This window comes from Loxodonta africana, chromosome 11, assembly GCF_030014295.1.
Source record: "Loxodonta africana isolate mLoxAfr1 chromosome 11, mLoxAfr1.hap2, whole genome shotgun sequence".
NCBI classification, from domain to species: Eukaryota; Metazoa; Chordata; class Mammalia; order Proboscidea; family Elephantidae; genus Loxodonta; species Loxodonta africana.
The window spans coordinates 2,288,356-2,313,154 of NC_087352.1; the positions used below are offsets into that span (position 1 = coordinate 2,288,356).

A 24,799-nucleotide genomic window follows, 5' to 3' on the forward strand; every position below is an offset into this window, starting at 1 on the left:
TGTTGGTTGCCAGGGAACATGTTCCAGGCCTCATCAGGCCTGGGGCTGCCTTCTGTTACCTCAAGGGGTCTTAGATAACAAAAAAGTACTTGGAAGACTCTAGATTATGAGAGTGGGACTCTGATATTTTTTATACTCCAGCACCTGGCTCAGTGACAGATGCTTGGTAAACATTTGCTGAATGAATGAATGAGTGATTGAATGACACCAGACCTCATTTTGGGTACATAACCCTAAAATACTTCCTCTCTCATTTTTTTTCTATTTTTTTTATTGTATTAAAACATACACAACACAAAACTTGCCATTTTAACCACTGTACATTTTCAAGTATACAAACCATGGCATTTTATGCAACAGTCCCCATCTGTTTCCAGAACTTTCTAACCACTCCAAACAGAAACTCTGTACCCCTTAAACAATAATTCCCCGTTTCCCCCACCCCTGAGCCCCTGAAAACCAATAACATACTCTCTCTCTATGCATTTGCCTACTCTAGATATTTCATATAAATGAAATCATACAATTTTTGTCATTTTGTGTCTTGCTCATTTCACTCAACATAACATTTTCAAGGTTCATCCATGTCATAACACATGTTAGTACCTCATTCCTTTTCACGGAAGGATAACATTCCATTTTGTTCACCCATTCATCTGTTGATGGGCACTTGGGTTGTTTCCACCTTCTGGCCGTTGTGAATAATGCTGCAGTGAACATTGGCGTACACCCTCTCCTCTCATTTACACAATTATTGAAGTCTCCCCTTCCTCCAGAAATATTTCTAGATCATAGAAAAAATTAATGGTACCCACAAGAAATCCAACTGGGGACAAAGTAGATTGATGGGGAAATCAGTACCTCACTCTGTTGTAATTGTAAGAACGACCAGAATTTCTTCTCCTAGAGTTCATTCTGGTATCTAGCAGAAGCAGGAAAGAAAGGGGGTACTCCTGCAGCAACAATGATGTGCCGGAAATTTTACGTTCACCATCTTGGGGATTTATTAACCATATATTTTCTGCCCTCCAAGGAGAATGGGTCTTGGCCCATTGGCAGAAGCAGGAGAATGAATGGAGAGAGATAAAACATGGAAGGGCTTATCTGCAAAGTGTAAATCGGTGAACATAACAGAGAACTGATGGGATGATGGTGAAAGACAGAAAAGCTGTGAAGTTCCTCCAGACAGTTGGTCTTCGAGCAGTTCTTAAGCAGCTGTGAGTTGTGAAAGGCCTTGGTAGGAGTGACTTTGAGAATAGTTGCAAGTAATGAATTGGCTTCCCCTTTTACATTCCTCAAGAGATGAAGATGGGAATTGGTTTTATTAGAGACTTTTGGCTGCTGTGCTGGGCTTCTTATCATGTGACTCCAGCATATAAAGTGTACACCTCACCTCCTGTCTTGAACCAACTGCAAGGTAGGTGATAGCATCTCCCTTTTGCAGATGAATAAACTGAGGCTCAGATAAGTTGGTGAAATTTGCCCAAGATCACTTCGCTAGTTAGGTAGAAGAGTCAACATTCAAATTCAGGCGTGTCTTCACACAAAGCCGGTGTACTTTTTGCAATGAGACAATGGACTCTTCGATCAGCTTATTGGATCATAAAATTACTCTGACTCCTTTCCCTTATCCCCAAGTCCACCACGATGCCTTTCCCATCTCTCTGTCCCCAAACACCGTGACCTCCACAGGCTGGAAATAATTCACAGGTTCTTTGAAATGGTATCTGAGCCATTTTTATTGTACAGCTCTGTGCTCCTTACATGTTTCTCCACAACACCATGTCTGTCTTAGGCCACCAGACCCCTGAGGGTAGGGGCCGCGGCAGCGTTATCCTCTCCATGAAATGCCTTGCTGACATGTAGACATGTTTCTAGAGGAGAAACCAGCAGGAAACCATTCCTCTTTCTACCTAATTTCCATCCCTCTTCCCCTGGACTTTATATCTCAGAGGCAGAAATAGGGCATGAGATTCATGAGTGGGGAAGTCAGAGCAGGGGTGAGGGTAAAGAGGTGAGAAGGAGGAAGAAGAAAAAAATAGTACTGGGAATGGGGTTTAGGGGGCAGATGGTACAGATGGCTGGGGAGTCTTATAGCAAAGGGTAGGGAAGGAGAGTGGAAAAGGACCAGAAGACAGGCCCTTTGGAGAGTCAGTGTTACCAGCACAGAAAAGGAAGACTGGCTCAGGGCCATGCACAAGGTTCTCCACACTGACTAAGTAGCAGTAAGTGTGTGTGTGTGTGTGTGTGTTGAGGGGAGGGGGACTACGTAACTTAGCGACTGAGCAGCAGGGGCTCGAGAAAGCTTCTGGACCTCCCTTCCCCTGCAGCCCCTGGGCACCTCCACCAGAGCTGGTTCTGCCTATCATGGCTTGAGAGTCACGTATTCCACTCCTTCCTGGGCTGGAGGCCGTTCCCCAGACCCCAAATGAACAAGTTCTGAATAATGTATCCCCTCCTCGTCTTCTGCAAAAGCTGGAGCCACATTCTCATAGTCGCCCTGAGAAAGCCACATCATGGTAAGTGTGGACTCATGGTCACCAGTCTCCCACCGTCTGCTCTCCCTGCCCATTCGTTCTTTGCTTAATTTCAGCTGAGGATCCAAGATCCCAAGCCGGTGTCCTCTTGTTCAGAAATTGGCCGTAGTCAGCATCTTTCTGCCTCATTTCTGTCCCTCTTTCCTTGGGCTTTACCCCAGACACAAACAGCGTGATCAGGCATGGGTGTGGTCAGACTTGGCGCATCTGACCACACCTGAGCAACCCTCCCCAACGCCCAGCCCTTACCACTACTGAAGTCTACCCAAGTCCTTCCCATACAGGCCTCAACACCGAGACCAGGCTCTCATGCTCGCCCTCCCCCCGCCCTCCAGCATAGCCCTGCCCTCTTACCACTCGCCGCTTCTGCACCACAGAGTAAGTGACCATGTCCTCCATGTTTGAGACACTGGCTGAAGTCCCCACATCACTGAGAGGGAGGCAAACAGATGACCACAAATGAAGCATTTCACATGAACTCCCCTCCTTCTTCCAACTCTCCTAGTCCCCGAGCAGCACCACGGTTGTTGGCCTCCTTATCTAAAAGCAATTTACTGTATCCCAGGTACCTACTGCTCAACTCATAGTGACTCTACAGGACAGAGTAGAACTGCCTCACAGGGTTTCCAAGGAGTGGCTGGTGGATTTGAACTGCCAACCTTTTGGTTGGCAGCTGAGCTCTTAACCACTGCTCCACCAGGACTCGAAAATGCTCACAGTAGGAGCTAACAAATATGCACCGAATGAGCGAATGTTTGTATGTATAATGGAGTCTTGACCTTCATGATGAAGACTGACTCTAGGCATATATGCTCCTGGCTTGAAGAAACAGGTACAGCGGTGGAGGCCATTACTTGCCCAGAGGGTTGTTGAGGAGATGGAATAAGGTGATGGGGGTATGGCAGTGCCTGGCATGGGCCTGGCACAAAGAGGGTAGGTGGAGCAGGAGCTTTGCCTCCATGCCCCTCCCGGGGAGCAGAAGTCACCCTCCCAGCACCCTCAGTACTCAGCGCCTGGTGTGTCCGTCTCCCCAAAAGGAAAGCGCAAGGCAGCATAGCTAATGCCATCTTCCATCGCTGGGTTATAGCATCCTAGGGAGTGGGGCCCTTCGGAGAGGCCGGCTCTTCTAATCTGGGAGAGAGACAAGGTGTCAGCTCTAACCACTCCTTTCCCCACCCCTAATTCTCTTCCCCTGGCCTCTGATCCCCCAGCGCCCGCCCCCCCAGAGTGCTTTTTACCACCCCTCTTCACCTAGTTTCTTTGCTTGACTTCAAGGGTTCTGCCCAGCATGTCACCTTTCTCTCATCCTACCTTCTTATTCTTCACAAAGAAGCTCTGCCCACTGGAATTTTCCTGAAGCTCCTGCTGCTCTCGAATCTTCTTCCAACTGCAGAGATAGAGAGACACTCGTTGGGGGTCAGGAGAGTGGGAACTGGACCCTGCGGACTTAGCATGCAGAGGCTTCAGGATTGAGCCAAAGGAGAGAAATGGAGGAGCTTACCTTCTGTAAACCTTGACCCCCCAGATTGCCAGGATGAAGATGGACAGGCACACCCCGATTCCCAGAGCTGCTCTCTTGCCTATGGTCTCTGGGCTATCTGGTGAAGGAAGGAGAACTGTCGATCAATAAAATAAGAACCAGCTCCACCCAGAGGTATTTGCCTGGAAAGCACCCTCGATTTCCCTCGACATTCAGGTGCTGTCCTTCTTGCCTGTACGCGCCCTCCATGGACTGGGAGAGTGATGCAGAGAAAGAGGGAGAAGGCAGCCTCTGCCAGCTGGAGCTCCCACTGGGAGGAAAGGGCTAGCTCTTTCTCATGAGGCGCTGCTGCTTTGCGACAGACAGAGCACGTTACTCTGATAAATGGATGCAACCTCTTCAGGTGCTGTTTGGCAATTCTATCCAAGCTTAAAATGCACCTGTCCTTTGACTCAGCCATTCCATGTAGGAGGTTGTCCTGCCCAAAGTGAAAGACTGCAAATAGCCTTGAGGAGAGCACCGGGTGGATAAAATACATGGGACTCATGCAACGGAATACACTGCAGCCACCACAACAAGAGGCAGGTCTCCAGGGTGTCTGAAAAGCCTGGAGACACAGGGAACACTTGTTTATATACCATGTGTTAGTTACAAATAACATGCTCATGATGCTTTCCTTTCATCTCCAGCTTTGCAGGTGATGATCCTCTAAACTTAGAGTCATGGCTCCCATCACTAATGTACAAAAGTACAATAAATCAGTGAGATAGCTCTCCTATGTTTGCAAACTCTTTAGACACCTTGTATATACACTGATGGAGCCCTGGTGGCACAGCTGCTAACCAAAAGGTCAACAATGTGAACCTACCAGCCTCTCCTTGGAAACCCTATGGGGCAGTTCTACTGTGTCCCATACGGTTGCTATGAGTGGGAATTGAACTGACAGAAACAGGTTTGGTTTCTTGTTTGTTTGTTTGTTTTATATGCACTGATATAGGACAATGTCCAAGTGGTATTATCTTATGAAAAAAAAAAGTCCAGGACTAAATCCTGCCACTTGTGTAGCAAAGAAGGATGTGCGAACACAGATCTGTACATGTATGCTGTACACGTATAGATATCTCTGCAAAGAGACACAACAGGCTGCTAACCATAGATACCTCTTGGGAGGGAATTAGAGCTCTCCGGGATCAAGAATAAGTGTCTATCTTTCCATTATTTGCCTTTTTGTGCTTTTTTCTTACCATGTACTCGTATTGTCTTTTTAAAAACCACCAAAATCTTAAAAGATAAAAACAAGGTAGGACAGAGAGAGTCAGAGAGAAAGAACCCAGTAGAAGCTCAGGATACATGAAGGTGGAGACAGCTTGAGAAGGAATCGTCCTAAAGAAGGCTGAGCCAGGAGAGGGAGTGAAAGAGAAAAACCTACAAGAGGGACAGGGTGACCCCTGGGGGCAGGTGAGCTGTGGGGCTCTGAGGCTGTAGCCAGGGATTTGCTTTTGAGTAGATAGGCTGGGCTGGGTCTACAGGAAATGGAGAGGGGAGGGGAGGAGAAAGGGAAGAAGGTACAAGGTAGTCTGGGAGGCACAGCCTTGGGGGAAAGCTGCAGAAGCAATGGGGCCAGAGAAAAGCATGAGAGAAAGTGGGAAGAAGCCTTACAGTAGACAGTGAGGGTGCTGGGGGGTGACTGGCCCATGCCCAGCTGGTTGTTACCCTGGCACCAATAGGCGCCAGAGTGCTTGACATTCACAGGCTCCAATCTCAGCGTCTGAGCCGCATGGTGGAGGTTTTGGTTGTTCCAGTCAAACCAGGTATACCAGGAGACAGGCGGGTTGGCATCGCTCTCACACGTCAAGGTTGCCTTCTTCCCCTCCATCACTCTGTCTTGTGGGGCGATGGACACCCGCAGCCCCCTAGGTTTATCTGTATGGAGAAGCGAAATCAGCATCTACGTTGCCAGGTACCCACTCTTCTCTGTTTCCAGCTTCCAGCTCTGGTCACTCACACAGTACTTGGAGCATCCAGGCCTCAGATGTGGTCTGTCCTATGGAGTTGTTGACCAAGCAGCTGTAATGTCCAGCATCTTCTGGGGAGATGGAGTCAAAACTCAGCTCTTGTCCTTCCTCCAGAAAGCTTCCATTTTTCTTCCAGAAGAAGCGGACATCCATAGGGTGGCTTCTTGAGAAGTCACATCGAAGGAGGACTGGGTGCCCTGAGTGGATCTCAGTCCTGGGGCTGATCTTCATGACCCTGACGTCTTTGGGGGCATCTGGAGAACGAGAGCCTCAGGCTGACCTCTAGGTTCTCTCCCATCTTCCTCCCCCCAGGACCTCCCCTCCCCACAGCCCTGAGGCCTGGCTCTCTCCCCTCAATTCTCTGGGAAGACTCTGCTCCAGGCTCCAACCTTCTAACCCTTAGATCCCCATATTCCAACTGGGCAACCTACTCCCAGATCCCCCTGCCCAGGTTGCTCACAGTGGACATCCAGTGTGACAAAGGGAGCCTTCGAACACCAGAGGTTACAGGCCTCGCAGGTGATTGGCTTGACATCCCAGGTGACTTTTCTAATCATCATCACCTCGGGGAATGACTTATTCTTGGAGGCTTCAGGTTTCCATTTATACTCAGTAACCCTAGGGTTACTGGAATTGTAGTTACAGACCAGGGTCACATCGTCTCCTTCTCGAATTGGTGTCGGATTCTGAATCACCATGGTCACCCCCTTGGGGGCATCTGGGAAAAAAAAAAAAGAGAGAGGTAGGTGAAGAAAAGGCAAGTATCCATAAAGCTTTTTCCCTCCTGCTTCCTCTGTCTCCCCCCACCTGCCCTCTTTATTCAGACAGGTCCAAAATTAATCAAAGGAAAGCTAGTGCTTCCCTCCTGCATCTGTGTGAGGACAGAAACCTTACCCTGGGCATTTTGCTTTGATGTGATTTGAGGCAGGATGGTGCAATAGTTAAGAGCACAGCTCTGCAGCCAGCATGTTAGACCCTGCCACTAAGAGCTGTGGGCCTAGTTTACTCCTAAGAGCACCCAACTCAGGGAATTGTTGAACGGAAAAAATGAGATGATGCCCTTAAAGTGGAACGTGGCACATGGTAAACACTCAAAAACCTTAGCTGCTGTCTAGATGTCTAGGATTTGGGCATCCCCATCAGTGCTCAGACATCTCAGAGTCCAAGGATCAAACTTACGGATTCTCTTTGTCTGGGGCTCAACCCAGTGCCAGGGGTCACTGTGTTAAAGAAGGTCCAAGAATGGTAATGAGACATTTTGTTTCCAATTCTCCCCCAAAAACTTCAGGATTCTTTCTGGAACTCAGCTACTGTTTAATGATGCTAAGCCTCTGTGTCCCTCAATGGGTCTGGACATCTTGTCATTTATTCATACAGCAAATATCTACTGAACACTTACCACAAGCCAGGCCCCATTCTAGATGCTGGAAATACAACTGTGAAAAAAAGACAAAAGCACCTGCCCCAAGGACCTTACACGTTAGGAGACCCTGGCTTCTTACTTGATATCCTTTATAGGACCCAGGCATCTCCTTCCCCCTCCCCTCACTTTTATCTTCTTTCCCTAGAACCCAGGAGTACTGTAACTACTCACATTGTATGTCCAACTCAGCTTCCTGGCCAATCTCTCCAGGACCAAGACTGTTTTCTGCCAAACAGGAATAATTCCCAGCATGACAGAGGAGAAGTTTTGGGATCTGGAAATTCTTTTCTCTCCTTCCCTGAACTTCTTGCCCATTGTGATACCAGGTGTAATTTGTAGGAGGAGGGTAGGCTAGCGATGTACAAGTCAGCTCCACCATCTCTCCCTCATTAGCTGGTGAGGGGACGATCTGAACACTGGAAGGTTCTGGCGTAACTGAAAGAAGTGGTAGAGGCAACAGGTGGGGGTGAGGAGAGACCTCCAACCTGTGCAAGCCTCCACTGCTCACCGGTCAAGGGCTTTGGTTTCAGCCTGGCCCCCCTCCCACTAACTCCCTGCCTGACCCCTCCCCAGCTCCAGGGAGTCTCACACTGCACATGGAGGACCACGTCTTCCGACTTTCCTGCGCCCACAGAATTGAAGCTCTGACAATGGTACTTCCCACTGTCTCTCTTGGTCACTGTGGACAGAGTTAACACGTTCGTCTTTTGCATGATCAGTTTGGTGCTGTCCTTGAACCAGGATATATCTCCATGCTCTGGGTTGCTGCTGATGACAAGGCACGTAAAAATCACAGACTCTCCTTCCATGACAGTGGCTTTTCCGGAACTGATCTCGATCTTCAACTTTGGAGAGTCTGCAGGAACAGAGGGCCAGCGGGGGGAATTCTCGGAGGGTGGAAAATGGTGAGAAGTGGCAATGCTTTTATTCAGACTCAGCAGTGGCCTACACAGGCATGAACACGCGTGCAGTCACTCAGTTGCCCCAGTCAGCAAGGCTGGGCTGGTCTAAGCAGTCAGATGACAGCCTCCCAGCTGGTCTCTCTGCTCCTCCCGGCACAGACTGGTCTGCACCAGGAGCCAGCAGGATTCCTTATAGTGTCAATCACACTCTGTCACTACCTGCTTAAAGCCATTTAGTAGAGCCCACACTTAGAACAACATCCAAACCCCTTACCCCGGCCCACATAATCTAGTGTTCCACTCCCTCCCAGACTTGGCTCCTGGGATGCACTGTGCTTCAGCCTCTCTCGCCCTCTTGCTCTGCTGTGCACACACCAAGCAAGTTCTCACCTCAAGGCCTTTGCACTTTTCTCTTCCTGGAGTGCTCTCCCCCAAATACTTGCCTGCCTCAGTTTCTCTCTTCATTCGGGTCTCAGTTCAAATATTTACCTTCCTCAGAGAGGTCTCTTTTACCGCTTCCTCCATCCTCACCTTGTTTTTTCTTAATATATTCACATAATTGGCATTATATCCATATTTCTTTATTATCTATTTATTGTTTGTCTCTCTCACTGCAGTACTAGCTCCATGTGGGAAAGAACTTTGTCTGGTTGCTCACTTCTGTATTGCCAGGAACTGTCGCAGGGCCTGACTACCTAGTAGGTATGCAATAAACGTTTATTGAATGAATGAATGAGGTACAGATGTGAATAACGATGGTATGAAAAATTTCCCTCAGGGGGTGGGGAGAGGCCTAACTAGATAATCTCAAAATTATGTTGTAGGTTGGGGACAGATTCAACCATTTTATTCTGTCACACCAACACAGACGCTAAAATGAAGCTGCTTCCTGGAACACTGGGGCTGAAAACAGGGATGGGGGAGGAGGGAACAAAGCTCTGCCTGAGCCACCCCCAGCTGTGGGTGACTGCGGAAGATTAACGTTTTGTTTGTTATGGATTGAATTATGTCCCCCCCTAAAAAAAATGTGTGTCCACTTGGCTAGGCCATGATTCCCAGTATTGTATGATTGTCCACCATTTTGTCACCTGATAGGATTTTCCTGTGTGTTGTAAATTCTTCCTCTGTGGTGTTATCCTGGTGGTGTAGTGGTTAAGAGCTACGGTTGCTAACCAAAAAGTCAGCAGTTCGAATCCACCAGGTGTTCCCTGGAAACGTGTGGGGCAGTTTTACTGTGTCCTATAGGGTCACTATGTGTCAGAATGGACTCCACAGCACTGGGTTTTTGTTTGTTTGTTTTTTATGATGTTAACAAGGTGGGATAGGAGCAGTTATGTTAATGAGGACTCAATCTACAAGATTAGGCTGTATCTTGGTCAATCTCTTTCTGAGGTATAAAAGAGAGAAGCGACCAAAGAGACATGGGGACCTCATACCACCAAAAAACAAAAGCCAAGAGAATAGCACATGTTTTGGACCCGGGGTCCCTGCACTGAGAAGTTCCACAGCCAGGGGCGGTTGATGACAGAGCCCACAGAGAGAGAAAGCCTTCCCCAGGACCTGGCACTCTGAATTCAGACTTCTAGCCTCCTAGACTGTGAGAAAATAAATTTCTCTTTGTTAAAGCCATCCACATGTGGCATTTCTGTTATAGCAGCACTAGAAAACTAAGACGCTGTGATTCTTGGTGCTTACTGACGGGGTGGGAAGAAGGTGATAAGGACCCCATCCTTTCCTTGGGAGCATTGGGGAGACTCACGGTTCACATTCAGCTGCACCATTTCCTGTGAGAGCATCTCCCCTGAGTTATCCTTGAGCTGGCATGTCAGGTTCTGCCCGTGGTGAGTCCAGTTCGGGTGGAACGTGAGCTTGCTCTCTGTGGAGACAGTCTTGGGGTCCATGGAGATCAAGGTGACAGCTGACTCCTCCAATGACCACTGCAATTGGATCTGGTACCCAGGACAGGTGAAATTCAGTGAGCAGGTCAGAGTGACTTCTTGGGACTCTTGGATTTCTAGAGGGAGCTGAATGTGAGGTGGAGGAGGCTTTTCTGCAAAAGAGTAGGGATCTTGCTGAGGCCTGGAAGACTGAGAACTAGTTATGTAGACGTATCTTACACTTGGCTTCAGACTTTCTACCCCAAATAACGCCCCTCAGAAATCACTGCCTTTCTCTGCTTTGAATCAACTTTGCTCAGCTGAAATACTCTCTGAAAGGTCTTGTGTATACTAAACCTCCTCAGAAATTACATCTCATACTTATTTCATTCTCACATCCTGACATGTGCTTTCTAAATGTCCTCAAGATTGCTACTCCAAGGCCCGTAAATGAAGTTCGTCAGTTTCGTTCAGCGTGTATTTCTTAGCTTGAATGACAAACTTGTATTTGTTCAATGGCCACAATATTGGAGACCGGCAACTACTGCCTTTCTGCAGTGGGATCGGCCTGTGTGTGGCCAGTCACAGCTCTCTCCAGGCCTGGACCACTCTCAGACTACGGGATCCGAGGCTGTTTCTCTCACTGTGGACATAGGGCTGCTTAGAACTGACCACCAAAGAAATAGACTTGGACTGGAGTGATCAGACTGCCTAGGGCAGAGGCCTCAGACTTACGTTCGATGGGTCATATCAAACCCCTATGCATGTATCATTTAACCTATGCAAGGGCTAATTAGGAATAGAATTAGTCACAAACATTAACATTTTTGGGAGATTTCACTAAAAAATGCAGATATACAGCTTCTCTTGAAAAACCAGTAGCTGGGACCTAGATTCCTGTGTGCCAGAATGGGCAGGAACTGAAGGGAAGCCTCCTGCTTGAGGCGGTATGAGTGCTCATGCTCCAGGTTACCACAGCCCCATTGTCTGGTGCTGCCCACATCACTCGCTGGCATCCCCTGCCTGGCCTCTACAGGCATCTCTATTTGTTCCCCCTGCTCCAGGAAGTCGGCATATTTCCCACCTCCCTCTTTGCTCTGCAGAGATAGTAGTCCTCTTCCTCAAAAGTCTTACCAGAGACATTGAGGTTTATTGGCTCCATCCATTTATCAGTTCCTGCTGTCATCCTCAGCCCCAGCTGACCACTGTCATTGACGTGCACTGTCTTGATGTGCAGGCTGCAGTTGTTTTTGTAGTTCCCCAGGAATTCTACCCTGCTTTTCTCTGGGTAAGGAAGAGCCTCCTTGTTGGTGTAGAGGATGGTCCCCGTAAAGTTCTTGGTGATGTTGTCATACTTAAAATTGTGGTACACAGTGAAGCTTTCCAGGGGCTTTGACCGATATGGAGTTTTGTAGAGGCAGGGAATCCAGACACAAGCCCCTTCCCAGCTGTAGAGAGTGCCAGGGTGGTCAACCTTCCATGAAGCTGAGTCAGAGAAAGCCAAGTATTCTGGAACCCGTCACAATGATCAGAAAGCATTAATGCAGGGCTTTCAAAGGAATAAAGAATGCCCTCTGAGGATAGAGGGATAGATAGAGAGATACGCAAAGAGAACAAGATACAAAGAAAGAAGTGTATATGTGAACTGCTTGCCCCCATCCTCCCCCACGTTTACTCTTCTTTGCCCCAGGTCTTTCCTCCTTATCCAGCTCCCACTGCCATATCCAAACCCAAGTAGCAACCTAGGCCAAAACCTTACCGAGAAGCAGGAGCGAGGGGCCGAAGAGACGCATGGTGTCGTGTCTAGGTAGGAGCCTGAACCAGGAAGAGTTTGCCTTTGAGCAATCTGGTCACTTACTTCTTCCAAGATGGCTTTTCTTGCTCCCCCACTGAGCTCTGATCCATTTTTCCAAACCCAGGAAGCCCATATCTGGTTGTATGATCGGATGTAGAAAGCTGGATATTCATAGGGCCTTTTCTGTATATGCTGTGACTCTCCCTCTGACCTGAGGGCCCTGGAGCACCAGCTTGTCTGTCTCTTCCAGCACCCAGTCTCAGGCTCATTCCACCTATCCATCCACCCATCCACCCATCCATCCACTCACCCATCCATCCATCCATCCATCCACCTACCCACCCACCCACCCGTCCAACCGTTCATCCATCCATCCACCATTCACCCATCCATCCATCAACTCATCCATCCATCTATAATTTTATAAACTCCCTATCCATATTTCAGGCATTCACTGGGACCACACTGAGAACCTCAAATGCCAGGCTCTGGGTAACTTTGAGCTCCCCCTGGGGCTCCCAGTGAAGAAACCCACCTGGTTTGGGTGAAGAGTTTTACACAAGGGAGAGACATGGTCAAACCTTGATTTCAAAGACCAAGGAAAAAAATAAATAAAAATTAAAAAAAGTAAGGTGCCAGAAGGGCATTTAGAGGGATCTAGTTTTTTTTTTTAGTTTAGTAGACTGGTGGTGTAGTGGTTGAGAGCTATGGCTGCTAACCAAAAGGTCAGCAGTTTGAATCCACCAGGCGCTCCTTGGGAACTCTGTGGGGCAGTTCTATTCTGTCTTATAGGGTTGCCATTAGTTGGAATCAACTCGACAGCAATGGGTTTAGAAGACTGTGGCCCAATGGTCCCACTCAGGTGCCCCCAGAGCCTGGACAGAAAATGTAAATCAACCAGGTGGAGACAAGGTCAAGCCTTGTCTAAAGGCAGCGACTGTCGCAGTTCCAGCCAATTGTTGCCAAGGAGGAAAATAGGCCCATCATTGCCCAATCTTTCAAGAGAAATAGGGAGCAAGAGTTTCCTGTGAAATGTCCTGCTTTAAAAAAGGAAACAAACTGAATAAGTAAAATGTCTGTGCTGCCAAACAAAACTGTGTGTGGTCTGGAGGAACCCAAGAGTGCCAATTCGCAACTCCTGCTTCACTGGATGCAGTGAGCTTGCCCTCCACCTTCCAAGACTTTTTTTAAAAAACCAAACCCATTGCCATTGAGTCAATGAGTTTGGTTGTCATTTTAACCTTTACGGAAGCAGACTGCCACATCTCTCTCCTGGGGAGCGCCTGGTGGGTTTCAACCGCTGACCTTTTGGTTAGCAGTCGAGCGCTTAACCACTGTTCCACCAGGGCTCCTTTCCTAGACTTTTACATAGAATTAAATTTACATAGTGTTAAAATTAAGTCTCAATTTACATGGTTGTGCCTTCTGTGCCAGTCCTCTGGGAGCCAACAGGATGTGTCAACCGAGTGTGTCTCCTGTCCCAGCACAGGCTCACGCCCCTCCCACCAGCCCCACCAACTTTTCCCACGCATCAATGCCCTCCTCTTTGCTGTTGATCTTCCCAGTCTGCCTGGCTCATGCCGAGGACTACTGGTTATCTAGTATACCAGGAGTGGGGGAAGCTAAGCTGCTTGCTGAAAGCAGGATGGGGATTCTGGACTGGCCTGGCCTGAGCATGAATCAGGAGTGAGGGTCTGAAGCTGGGGCAGGTTCTCCAGGCAGGGCTGACACTGGTTCTGCAGGTGCTAATAGTGTTACACCAAAAAAAAAGTCTCCAAGATCGCATCCATTTGAGGAAAGCAGGCTTAAAAAGGTAAATGGAGTGCTTAATGTAGGACTTTTCAAACCCTTCAATAAGCTTGTGCGTGCAACATAAATTTCCAAATGTGGGGGCTGGCTTGGAGTGCCACAAAAACTGTAGGGGCAATGTTCTGAGGGATGCACTTTGGGGTCCCCTCTAGGGTTTCCACAGGGCTGTGGCAAGAGCTAGATTCCATTTCCTGTGGCAAATACTGCCCCTTTACCAACACCCACCTGCCACGCTCTCATCAGGGCCTACCTAGCTTAAGGATCCCAGAATGAGTAGGAGAGGGGCACTTCTTAGAGTAGGGCTGCATTCTTACCTCAAGGAGCTCCCAGACAGTCTCTGGAAAGTAAGAAGTATGGCCCCAGGCCTAGGAATTAGAAGGTTGTTGAGACAGGATACGGCATGGAAGCTAGGGCCCATAGTCATTAAGCACGAAGGCTCAGGGCTAGGCCATACTGTCCAGACCTATGGCCTGCTCAGCACAGGCCCATTTAGGGTCTTGTAGGACCTTGAAGCTGGCTTTCCTGACTCCATTCTTCCCTACTGGGCATCCAGAGACCCATCCTACTCTTAGAAGACTCATTAAGTCCAGCAAGGGAGTTGCCCAAAGACAAGGATCTAGCTTGTTGTTAACACAGGCAAGAGAGGAATGACATCACCACTGTGTTCCCAGCCCTAAGAATTGTGCCCAGCACAAAGCAGCTGCTCCATACCTGCTTTCTGAATGCAAAAGAACACAAAATATCTTACCTGTTTCCTCGTGTCCTCCCTCTTCAGGGACCTTGGCAGCATGTGAGAGTAAAAGGGGAAGTGCAGTGAAGTCTCTAGTGCCTGATTGTCACCGCCCTTGGCCACGCCTCCTGCTTTCTCTGTGATTCTGGGGTTGAGCAAGAGGCATCATGATTTGGGGAGTGGGGAAAAAAGACAATGGAGGGGACATGGCCTTGGAGTTACACTGGAAGGAATGCTTGAATATCTAGTCAGTTCTTAGTTTCAGTGTATGGTTTTTCCACACCAGATCAGTTTCAGAGCTGGTTGATCCACAACTCCCCTTCTACCCAGCCCTCAGGAAATGCTCACTCATTTTATTAATGATTCAAGTCAAGCAGATTAGAACTGCAGCCTGCCAATAAAGGTACATGTCAACTTGAAGGTGTTTTCTCTCCTTGGGCATGAGTGGTGGAGACTCAGACCACTTACACTGATGCTTTGGCAGCCCCCAAGGATTGAAAGGACAGAGACATAGATGTAAGTAAGGAAAAAGGTATCTTGTTCAAAGTGTACTGAATGGGAAAGTCACCCAAGGAATGACATGTTGGTGATTTTCCTGGGTTTTCTTTTTGCCTCAGAATTCCAGGCTGGATACCAGAGAAGCCAGCCACCTGGACAAACCAAAGGATGCAGACAAAAAAAAAAAAAATCCAGCAAAAACCTGCTCTCTCTAGCCAAAGTATCAAGAAAGGGGAAGCCTAGCAAGACAGAAACTTTTTAGGCAATAACAGCTCTACTTCAGCCAAACACATAGAAAAAATTGAGGCTGCACCAAACTCATACCAGCAAAAGCTGAATGAGGAGAGCCTAAAAATTCCATTCTTGCTAGATTATAATGAGAAACCCCTCAAGCTTCCCTTCCCCCTATTAGAGGGGTTTCAGAGAAGGTCGAGTATGGAACTGGGAACCTCATCCCCACCAAGCTCACCATCCCTTAGTGTCAGTGAAGACTTCATGGGGAACCTGGACTTCCACCCCCACCGAGAGGTAATAAAGCATTCCACCTCCTTATCACTTGTCAGAGGAGGCCTAATGAAGAGTCAGGACTTTCACCACCACTTAGTGGTAGCAAGGCCACCATGCACAATGTCACTGGAAGCCATGTGGAACAATAATGAAGTGCTCCTCTCCTTCACACCCAGGGTGGTATCAACAGATGCCTAGTTGGGGGTCTGAGCTCTCACCCCAACCCAGCAGTAACAAGGAGGCTTTCCCACCAGATAACAACAGAGGCCAAGTGGAGGACCTGAACTTCTACCCTGACCTGGCAGTGATGGGGTGGTGCCCTTTTCACTTCGCTGGAGCAATGTCGGGAGACCTGCTAAAACACAGATTTAAATAAGATCCAAAGTCTTATAACGTAATACCCCAAAAGCCCAGTTTTCAACTGAAAATCATTCAGCATACTAAGAACCAGGAAGATCTCAAACCACCGTATTTTTAGGCAAATAGCACAAACCTTCTACATTTGTTTACCAACTGCTCCCTCCCCCTATGAGATATTTTCATAAGCACACTATGCTAATTTGTTTTTACAGCAACATGTAAAAAAAAAATTGGCATAGCGGGGCTTACAAAAATACTTCATGAGGGGAGGAAGCGGTTGGCAAACAAATATAGAAGATACATGTTATTTGCATAAAAATACAGTAAATGAGAACAGATAACCAACTGACACCAACGCCAAGATGAGACAGATGTTAGAATTATCTGACAAGGATTTTAAAGCAGCCATCATAAAAATGCTTCAACTAGCAATTATGAATATGCTTGGAAACAGGTCTCAACAAAGAAATAGAGGATGTGAAAAACAACCAAAGAAAAATTTTAGACTTAAAAATACAATAATTGAAATTAAAAAAAAAAAAAAACTCAATGGATGGGTTCAACAGAAGAATGAAGAGTACAGAGGAAAGAATCAGTGAACTGGAAGATAGAAGAATATAAATTATCTAATATGAACAATAGAGAAAATAGACTAAAAAAATAACAGAGCCTCAATGATGCGTGTGACTATAACAACAGATCTAACATTTGTGTCATTGAAGTCTCAGAAAGAGAGGAGAGAGTGTGGGGCTAAAAATATATTCAAAGAAATAATGGCTTAAATTTTCCCTAACTTGGCAGAAAACATAAGTCTATAGATTCAAGAAGCTGAGTAAACCCCAAACATGATGAACCCAAAGAAATATATATCAAGATGCAAGAAAAAAATCCTTGAAAGTAGCTAGGGAGAAATAACACATTACCTATAAAGGGAAAACAAATTAAAGTGGATTTCTCAGGAGAAACCGTGGAGGTCATAACAAAGCAACGTAATCATTTTTCTGTTAACCCAGAATCCTACATTCAGCAAAAATAATCTTTAGGAATGAAGAAGAAATCCAGACATTCTCACATGAAATAAAACTAAGAGAACCTGTGGCCCAGAAGTCTAAACAGAAAGGAAATAACAGAAGGAATTTTGGAACATGAGGAAGAACATAGAAAGAGCAAAAATATGGATAAACACAATAAACTTTCCTTCTCCACTTGTGTTTCTAAATTGTTTGACAGTTAAAGCCAAAACTCTAACACTGTCTAATGCGGTTCTCCGTGTATGTAGAGGAAATAGATAAGACATTTATAACCTGAAAGGGGGAGGACAAAAGCATATAAAGGGAGGTAAAGTTTCTACACTTCACTTGAACTGGAAATGTTGACACCTGTAGACTTTGATAAGTTATGCATGTATAATGTAATGTCCATAACAGTCACTAAAAAGCTACACAAAAACACTATAAACAAAAACAAAAAGCACCAAATGCAGTGCCGTCGAGTGGATTTCGACTCATACCGACCCTATAGAACAGAGTAGAACTGCCCCATAGAGTTTCCAAGGAGCACCTGGTGGATTCGGACTGCCAACCCTTTGGTTAGCAGCCATAGCACTTAACCGCTACACCACCAGGGTTTCCAAAAAAAAAAAAAACACTGTAGATAAATCAAAATAGAATTTTGAAAATGTTTAAAGAACCCATAGGAAGACAGGAAAAAGAAAACAGAAAAGAGAGAACAAAGAGAAAACAAAAAATAAAATAAAATCACAGACTAAAGCATTAACATATAAATAATTACATTAAATGTAAATGGTTTCTATACACAAAGTAAAAAACAGAGAATGACAGAGTGGATTAGACAACCATAACAGGATACGACTGTATGCTGTCTACAAGAAAATTACTTCAAATATATTAACGAGTTAAAAGTAAAGGAATAGAAAAGAATATATCATGTAAACATTAATTAAAAGAAAGTGATTGTTGTTGTTATGTGCCATTGAGTTGGTTCTGACTCATAGCAACACTGACCAGTCCTGCGCCATCCTCAGATCATTGCTATATTTGAGCCCATTGTTGCAGCCACCGTGTCAATCCATCTTGTCCAGGGTCTTCTTTTTTTTCACTGACCTTCTACTTTACTCGGCATGATGTTCTTCTCCAGGGACAGGTCCCTCCTGATAACAAGTCCAAAGTACGTGAGACGAAGTATTGCCATCCTCACTTCTAAGGAGCATTCTGGCTGTACGTGTTTCAAGACATATTTGCTCATTCTTCTGTCGGTTCATGGTATAGTCAATATTCTTCAACACCATAATACAAAGGCATCAATTCTTCTATCTTCCTTGTTCATTGACCACCTTTCACATGCATGTGAAACAATCAAAAATACCATGGCTTGGGTCAGTCTCACCACAGGCCTCAAAGTGATATCTTTGCTTTTTAACACTTCAAAGAGGTCTTTTGTAGCAGATTTGCCCAATGCAATGCGTCTTTTGATTTCTTGACTGCTGCCTCCATGGGCATTGATTGTGGATCCAAGTAAAATGAAATCTCTGACAATTTCAATCTTTTCTCCGTTTATCAGGATGTTACTTATTGGTCCAGTTGTGAGGATTTTTGTTGTCTTCATGTTGAGGTGTAATCCATACCAAAGGCTGTAGTCCTTCAAGTTCTCTTCGATTTCAGCAGCCAAGGTTGTGTCTGTCCTGATGCTGCATTCTTCTTCATATAGTCTGGCTTCCTGGATTATTATTCAGCATACAAATTGAGGAAGTATAGTGAAAGAATACAGTCCTGATGCACCTCTTTCCTGATTTAAGCCACACAATATACCCTTGTTCTGTTCAAACGACTGCCTCTTGGTCTATGTACAGGTTCCTCATAAGCACAATTAAAGTATTCTGGAATTCTCCCATTCTTTGCAATGTTATCCATAATTTCTATGTTCCACAAAGTCTTTTTGTAGTCAATAAAACACAGATAATCTTTCTGGTATTTTCTACTTTCAGCCAAGATCCATCTGACATCAGCAATGATTTTCCTCATTCCACATCCTCTTCTGAATCCAGCTTGACTTTCCAGCAGTTTCCTGTCAATGTACTGCTGCAACCAGTTTCGAATGACCTTCAGGAAAAGTTTACTTCCGTGTGATATTAATGATATTGTTTGATAATTTCTGCATTCTGTTGGATCACCTTTTTGTGGAATGGGCACAAATATCAATCTCTTCTAGTCAACTGGCCAGGTAGCTGCCTTCCAAATTTCTTGGCATAGGCGAGTGGGTGTCTCCAGTGTAGCATCAATTTTTTGAAACATGTCCGTTGGTATTCCATCAACTCCTGAAGCCTTGTTTTTTGCCAGTGCCTTCAGAGCAGCTTGGACTTCTTCCTTCAGTACCATTGCTTCTTGATCATATGCTACCTCCTGAAACGACTGAAGGTCGAGCAATGCTTTTTGGTACAGTGACTCTGTGTAGTCCTTTTATCTTCTTTTGATGCTTTCTGTGTCATTCAATATTTTGCCCAGAGAATCCTTCGAAATTGCAACCCGAGTCTTGAATTTTTTCATTAGCTCTTCTCAGCTTGAGAAACCCTGAGCATATTATTTCCTTCCAGTTTTCTAACTCCGGGTCTTTGCACACTTTGAAATCTTCAGTTCAACAACTTTATTTCTTCATTTCTTCATTCACTTCAGCTACTCTACCTTCAAGAGCAAGTTTCAAAGTCTCTTCTGACATTCATTTTGGTCTTTTATTTCTTTCCTGTCTTTTTAATGACCTTTTGATTTCTTCATGTACATGTCACCCTATAACTCATCTGGTGTTCGTCACTAGTGTTCAGTGTGTCAAATCTATTCTTGAGAAGGTCTCGACATTGAAGCGGGATATACTCAACATCATGCTTTGGCTCTCATGGACTTGTTTTAATTTTCTTCAGCTTCAACTTGAACTTGCATGTAAGCAATTAATGGTCTGCTCTACGGTCAGTCCCTGGCCTTGTTCTGACTGATGATCTTGAGTTTCTCCATCACCTCTTTCTGCAGATGCAGTCTGTTTGATACCTGTGTAATCCATCTGGTGAGGCCCACATGTATAGTCACCATTTATGTTGGTGAAAGAAGGTATTTGCAATGAAGAAGTCGTTGGTCTTGCAAAATTCTATCATGCGACCTCTGGTGTCATTTCTATCACCAAGGCCATATTTTCCAACTACTGATCCTTCCTCTTTGTTTCACATTCTAGTAACTAGTCATTATTAGTGCATGCTGGTTGCATGTTTGATCAATTTCAGGCTGCAGAAGTTCATAAAAATCTTCAATTTCTTCATCTTTGGCGTTAGGGGTTGGTGAGTATATTTGAATAATAGTATTAACTGGTCTTTCTTGTAGGCATATGGATATTATCCTATCACTGACAGCGTTATAATTCAGGATAGATTTTGAAATGTTCTTTTTGATGATGAATGTGATGCCATTCCTCTTCAATTTACCTTTCCCAGCATGGTAGACCACATGATTGTTTGATTCAAAATGGCCAATACCAGTCCATTTCAGCTTGCTACTGCCTAGGATATTGATGTTTATGTGTTCCATTTCATTTTTGATGGCTTTCGATTTTCCTAGATTCATACTTCATACATTTCATGTTCCAATTGTTAATGGATATTTGCAGCTGTTTCCTCTCATTTTGAGTCATGTCAGATCAGCAAATGAAGGTTCCAAAAACTTTACTCCATCCACATCATTAAGGTCGGCTCTACTTTGAAGAGGCAACCCTTCCCCAATTGTATTCTGAGTGCCTTCCAACCTGAGGGGTTCATCTTCTGGCACTATATCAGACAATGTTCTACTGCCATTCATAATGTTTTCATTGGCCAATTTTTTTAGAAGTAGATCGCCAAGTCCTCCTTTCTAGTCTGTGTTAGTTTGGAAGCTCAGCTGAAACCTGTGCACCACAGGTGATCCTGCTGGTATTTGAAATACCATTGGTATAGCTTTTAACATCACAGCAATGCAAAAGCCACCACAGTATGACAAACTAACAGACAAGTGGTAAAAAAAAAAAAAAAAAAAGTGGTAGCAAAAGAAAATAGGACCAGGTATATTAGTCACAAATAAGGCAGAATTCAGAGCAAAGAAAATTACCAGGGAGAGAGAGGGACATTATATAATGAGGAAAGAGTCATCCACCAAGAAAATACAGCAATCCTAAACATGTATTCACCAAACGACAGAGACGCAAAATATGTGGAGAAAAAACTGACAGAAATGAAAAAAGAAATAGACAAATCCACAATTAAAGTTGAATACTTCAGCAACCCTTCCTCAATAATTGCTAAAACAACTAGAAAGAAAATCAGCAAGGATATAGAAAAACTCAACAACACCATGAACCAACAGGACCTAATTGACCTTCGTAGAACACTTGCCCCAACAATAGCAGAATATACATTCTTTTCAAATACCCGCGGAGCATACACCAAGATAAACCATATCCTGGGCCATAAAACAATCTTCGAAATTTTTTTTTAAAGAATTGAAATCATATACAGTATGTTCTCTAACCACAATAGAATCAAACTGGAAACTAACAACAGAAAGATAGGGAAATATTCAAGCACTTCAAAGCTAAGCAAGACATTTCTAAATAATCCATGAGTCAAAGGAGAAATCTTAAGAGAGATTAAGAAAATACATTGAACTGAACGAAAATGAAAATACAACTTGTCAAATTTTGTGGGATGCGACTAAAGAATAAGAGGGAAGTCTATGGCATTAAACATTAGAAAAGAAGAAAAGTTTCAAATCAGTAATCGAAGATCCCATCTCAAGAAAATAGAAAGAGCAAAATAAACCCAAAACAAATGAGAGGAAAGAAATAGTAAATACAAGAGCAAAAATCAATGCAATTGAAACAGAAAAAGGATTTCCTTTTACTTGGATCCACAATCAACACTCATGGAAGCAGCAGTCAAGAAATCAAAAGATGCGTTGCACTGGGCAAATCTGCTGCAAAGGAGTTCTGTAGTGTTGAAAAGCAAAGATGTCCCTTTGAGGACTAAGATGCGCCTGACCCAAGCCATGTTATTTTCAATCTCATCATATGTATGTGAAACCTGGACAATGAATAAGGAAGACAGAAGAAGAACTGATTCCTTTGAATTACGGTGTTGGCAAAGAATATTGAATATACCATGGACTGCCGGAAGAACGACAAGTCTGTCTTGGAAGAAGTACAGCCAGAGTGCTCCTTAGAAGCAGGGATGGTAAGATTTCATCTCACATACTTTGGACATGTTATCAGAAGGAACCAGTCCCAGGAGAAGGACATCATCCTTGGTGAAGTAAGGGGTCAGCAAAAAAAAAAAAAGGAAGGCCCTCAACAAGATGGATTGACACAGTGGCTGCAACAATGGGCTCAAACTCAGCGACGACTGTGAGGATGGTGCAGGACTGGGCAGTGTTTCGTTCTGTTGTACATAGGGTTACTATGAGTTGGAACCAACTTGACGGCACCTAATAACAACAACAGGACTTGGTGAAGGGTTGTGAGACATGACACCAAAAGCATGATCCCTAAAAGAAAAAAATCGATAAATTGGACCTCATCGAAGTTAAAAACTTTTGCTCTGTGCAAGACCTGTTAAAACGAAAGGATAAAGTATACAATAGAAGAAAATATTTGGCAACCTGTATCTGGCAAAGAATTCACATCTGGAAGGAATGTAAAGAACTCTCAAAACTCAACATAAAAAACTAACAATCCGGTTAGAAGATGGGCTAAATAAGTAAGGAGGCATTTCACCAAAGAGGCTATAAGGATAGAAAATACCACGTAAAAAAGGTATTCATCTTCACTAGCCTTTGTTTTTGTTGTTGTTAGGTGCCATCAAATTGATTTTGACTTATAGTGACCCCATGTGACTGAGTGGAACTGCCCCATAGGGTTTTCTAGGCTGTAATCTTTCCAAGAGCAGCCTTGGTGGCTCAGTGGTTAAGTACTCAGTGGTTAACCAAAAGGTCGGTGATTCAAAAAGATTAGTGGTTCAAACCCGCCAGCGGGAGAAAGATGTGACAGGAAGGAAAGGCGTGGCAGTCTGCTTCCGTAACAATTAAAACCAAAACCAAACCACTTGCTGCCCAGGCTATTGCAACTCATAGCGACCCCTTAACACAGAGTAGAACTGCTTCATCGGGTTTCCAAAGAGCAGCTGGTGGATTTGAACAGCCGACCTTTATGGTCAGCAGCTGAACTCTTAACCACTGCACCACCAGAGCTCCTCGGAAAGATTACAGCCTTGGAAACCCTACGGGGTGGTTCTTCTCTGTCACATAGGGTCATTATGAGTTAAGTGCATGCGAAAGCTGAGTGATGAATAAGGAAGACCAAAGAATAACTGATGCCTTTGAATTGTGGTGTTGGCAAAGAGTATTGAATATACCAGGGACTGCCAGAAGAGCAAACAAATCTGCCTTGGAAGAAGTACAACCAGAATGCTCCTCAGAAACAAGGATGACAAGACTATGTCTTAACATACTTTGGACGTGTTGTCAGGAGAGAGCAGTCCCTGGAGAATGACTTCATGCTCGGTAAAGTAGAGGGTCAGTAAAAGAGAGGAAGACTCTCAACAAGACAGATTGACACAGCGGCTGCAACAATGGGCTCAAGCATAGCAACCCTTGTGAGGATGGCGCGGGACTGGGCAGTGGTTCGTTCTGTTGTGCGTAGAGTCGCTATGAGTCAGAACTGACTCAATGGCACCTCACAACAACAAATTAGTCTAAATCTGTTCAATGGGAATGGGTTTTTAATCTTTAGGGGAAGGAGCCCTGGCAGCACAATAGTTAAGCGTTAAGTTCTACTCTGTTGCTATGAGCCAGAATTGACTCCACAGCGCACAATAGCCACAGTCTGTACAAGGGCAGATCGCTGGGCCTTTTTCCCATGGAGAGGCTGGATGGGTTCGAACCACTAACCTTTTGATTAGCAGCCGAGTGCTTAACAGTTGCACCACCAGAGCTCCCTTAACTAGCCTTTAGGGAAATAAAATTAAGAGAAGATGAGATATCACTACACACCTATTAAACAAACAAAAAAAAAATAGTGGCAATACCAAGTACTGGAAAAGATGTGTGGAGAAACTCAGTCTCTCATACATTTTAGGGGGAAATGTAATATTGTGGAACTGTTTTCCAAGGCTGGTTTTTTGGAAGTAGATTGCCAGACCTTTCTTCTGAGGCATCTCTGGGTGGACTGAAACCTCCAACCTTTCAGTTAGTTGCTGAGAGCATTAACCATTCGCATGACCCGTGAACCCTTAGAGTTATTGTATGATCCAGCCTTTCTACTGCTAGGCATATATATACGCAAGAGAAATGAAAATGGATCCATCCAAAAACTTATACACAAATGCTCATAGTAGCATTATTCATAATAGCTGAAAAGTAGAAAGAACCCAAATGTCCATCAAGTAATGAATAGATAGATAAAATATGGTATACCATACAAGGAACTATTATTTGCGGTAAAAAGGAATGAAGTACTGATACAGGCTACAATGTGGATGAAACTTGAAAACGTGCTAAGTGAAAGAAGTCAGTCACAAAAGGCCACAGACTGTACGATTCCATTTATATGAAATGTCTAGAAAAGGCAAATCTATAGGGACATAGATTAGTGGTTGCCTAGGGTGGGAGGAGGGGAGGGTGAGGGGAAAGGAGAATGATTGCTGAGGGTAAGAGGTTTCTTTTTGTGGTAACGAAATATTCTAAAATCATTGTGGTATTGCTTTCACAACTCTGAATATACTAGAAGAAAAGATGAATTGTACACTTTAAATGACTGAATAGTATAGTATTTGAATTATATCTCA

At 44.8% G+C, this 24,799-nt stretch overlaps 1 protein-coding gene across 10 annotated transcripts; it reads right to left on the reverse strand.

The window, feature by feature from the left end:
• Positions 1-475: 475 nt before the first annotated feature.
• Positions 476-14,649, reverse strand: CD22 (CD22 molecule). Of its 10 annotated transcripts, none has more exons than XM_023539865.2 (15): positions 14,587-14,633; positions 14,153-14,203; positions 11,994-12,049; positions 11,369-11,743; positions 10,117-10,407; positions 8,045-8,311; positions 7,627-7,890; positions 6,493-6,750; positions 6,023-6,286; positions 5,677-5,940; positions 4,039-4,135; positions 3,849-3,924; positions 3,544-3,668; positions 2,892-2,967; positions 2,405-2,687 (listed from the first exon to the last, which is right to left on the reverse strand). In XM_023539865.2, the coding sequence occupies exons 3-15, from the start codon at positions 12,025-12,027 to the stop codon at positions 2,538-2,540; spliced, it is 2,541 nt and encodes an 846-aa protein (XP_023395633.1). In that variant the 5' UTR covers positions 12,028-12,049; positions 14,153-14,203; positions 14,587-14,633; the 3' UTR covers positions 2,405-2,537. The 10 variants fall into 10 exon arrangements, with proteins under 10 accessions (XP_003420852.2, XP_023395633.1, XP_064149615.1 ...); XM_064293545.1 differs by lacking the exon at positions 14,587-14,633 and adding an exon at positions 12,565-12,610 and having other exon boundaries at positions 14,153-14,177; XM_003420804.3 differs by lacking the exon at positions 14,587-14,633 and having other exon boundaries at positions 476-2,500; positions 14,153-14,580.
• Positions 14,650-24,799: the final 10,150 nt, after the last annotated feature.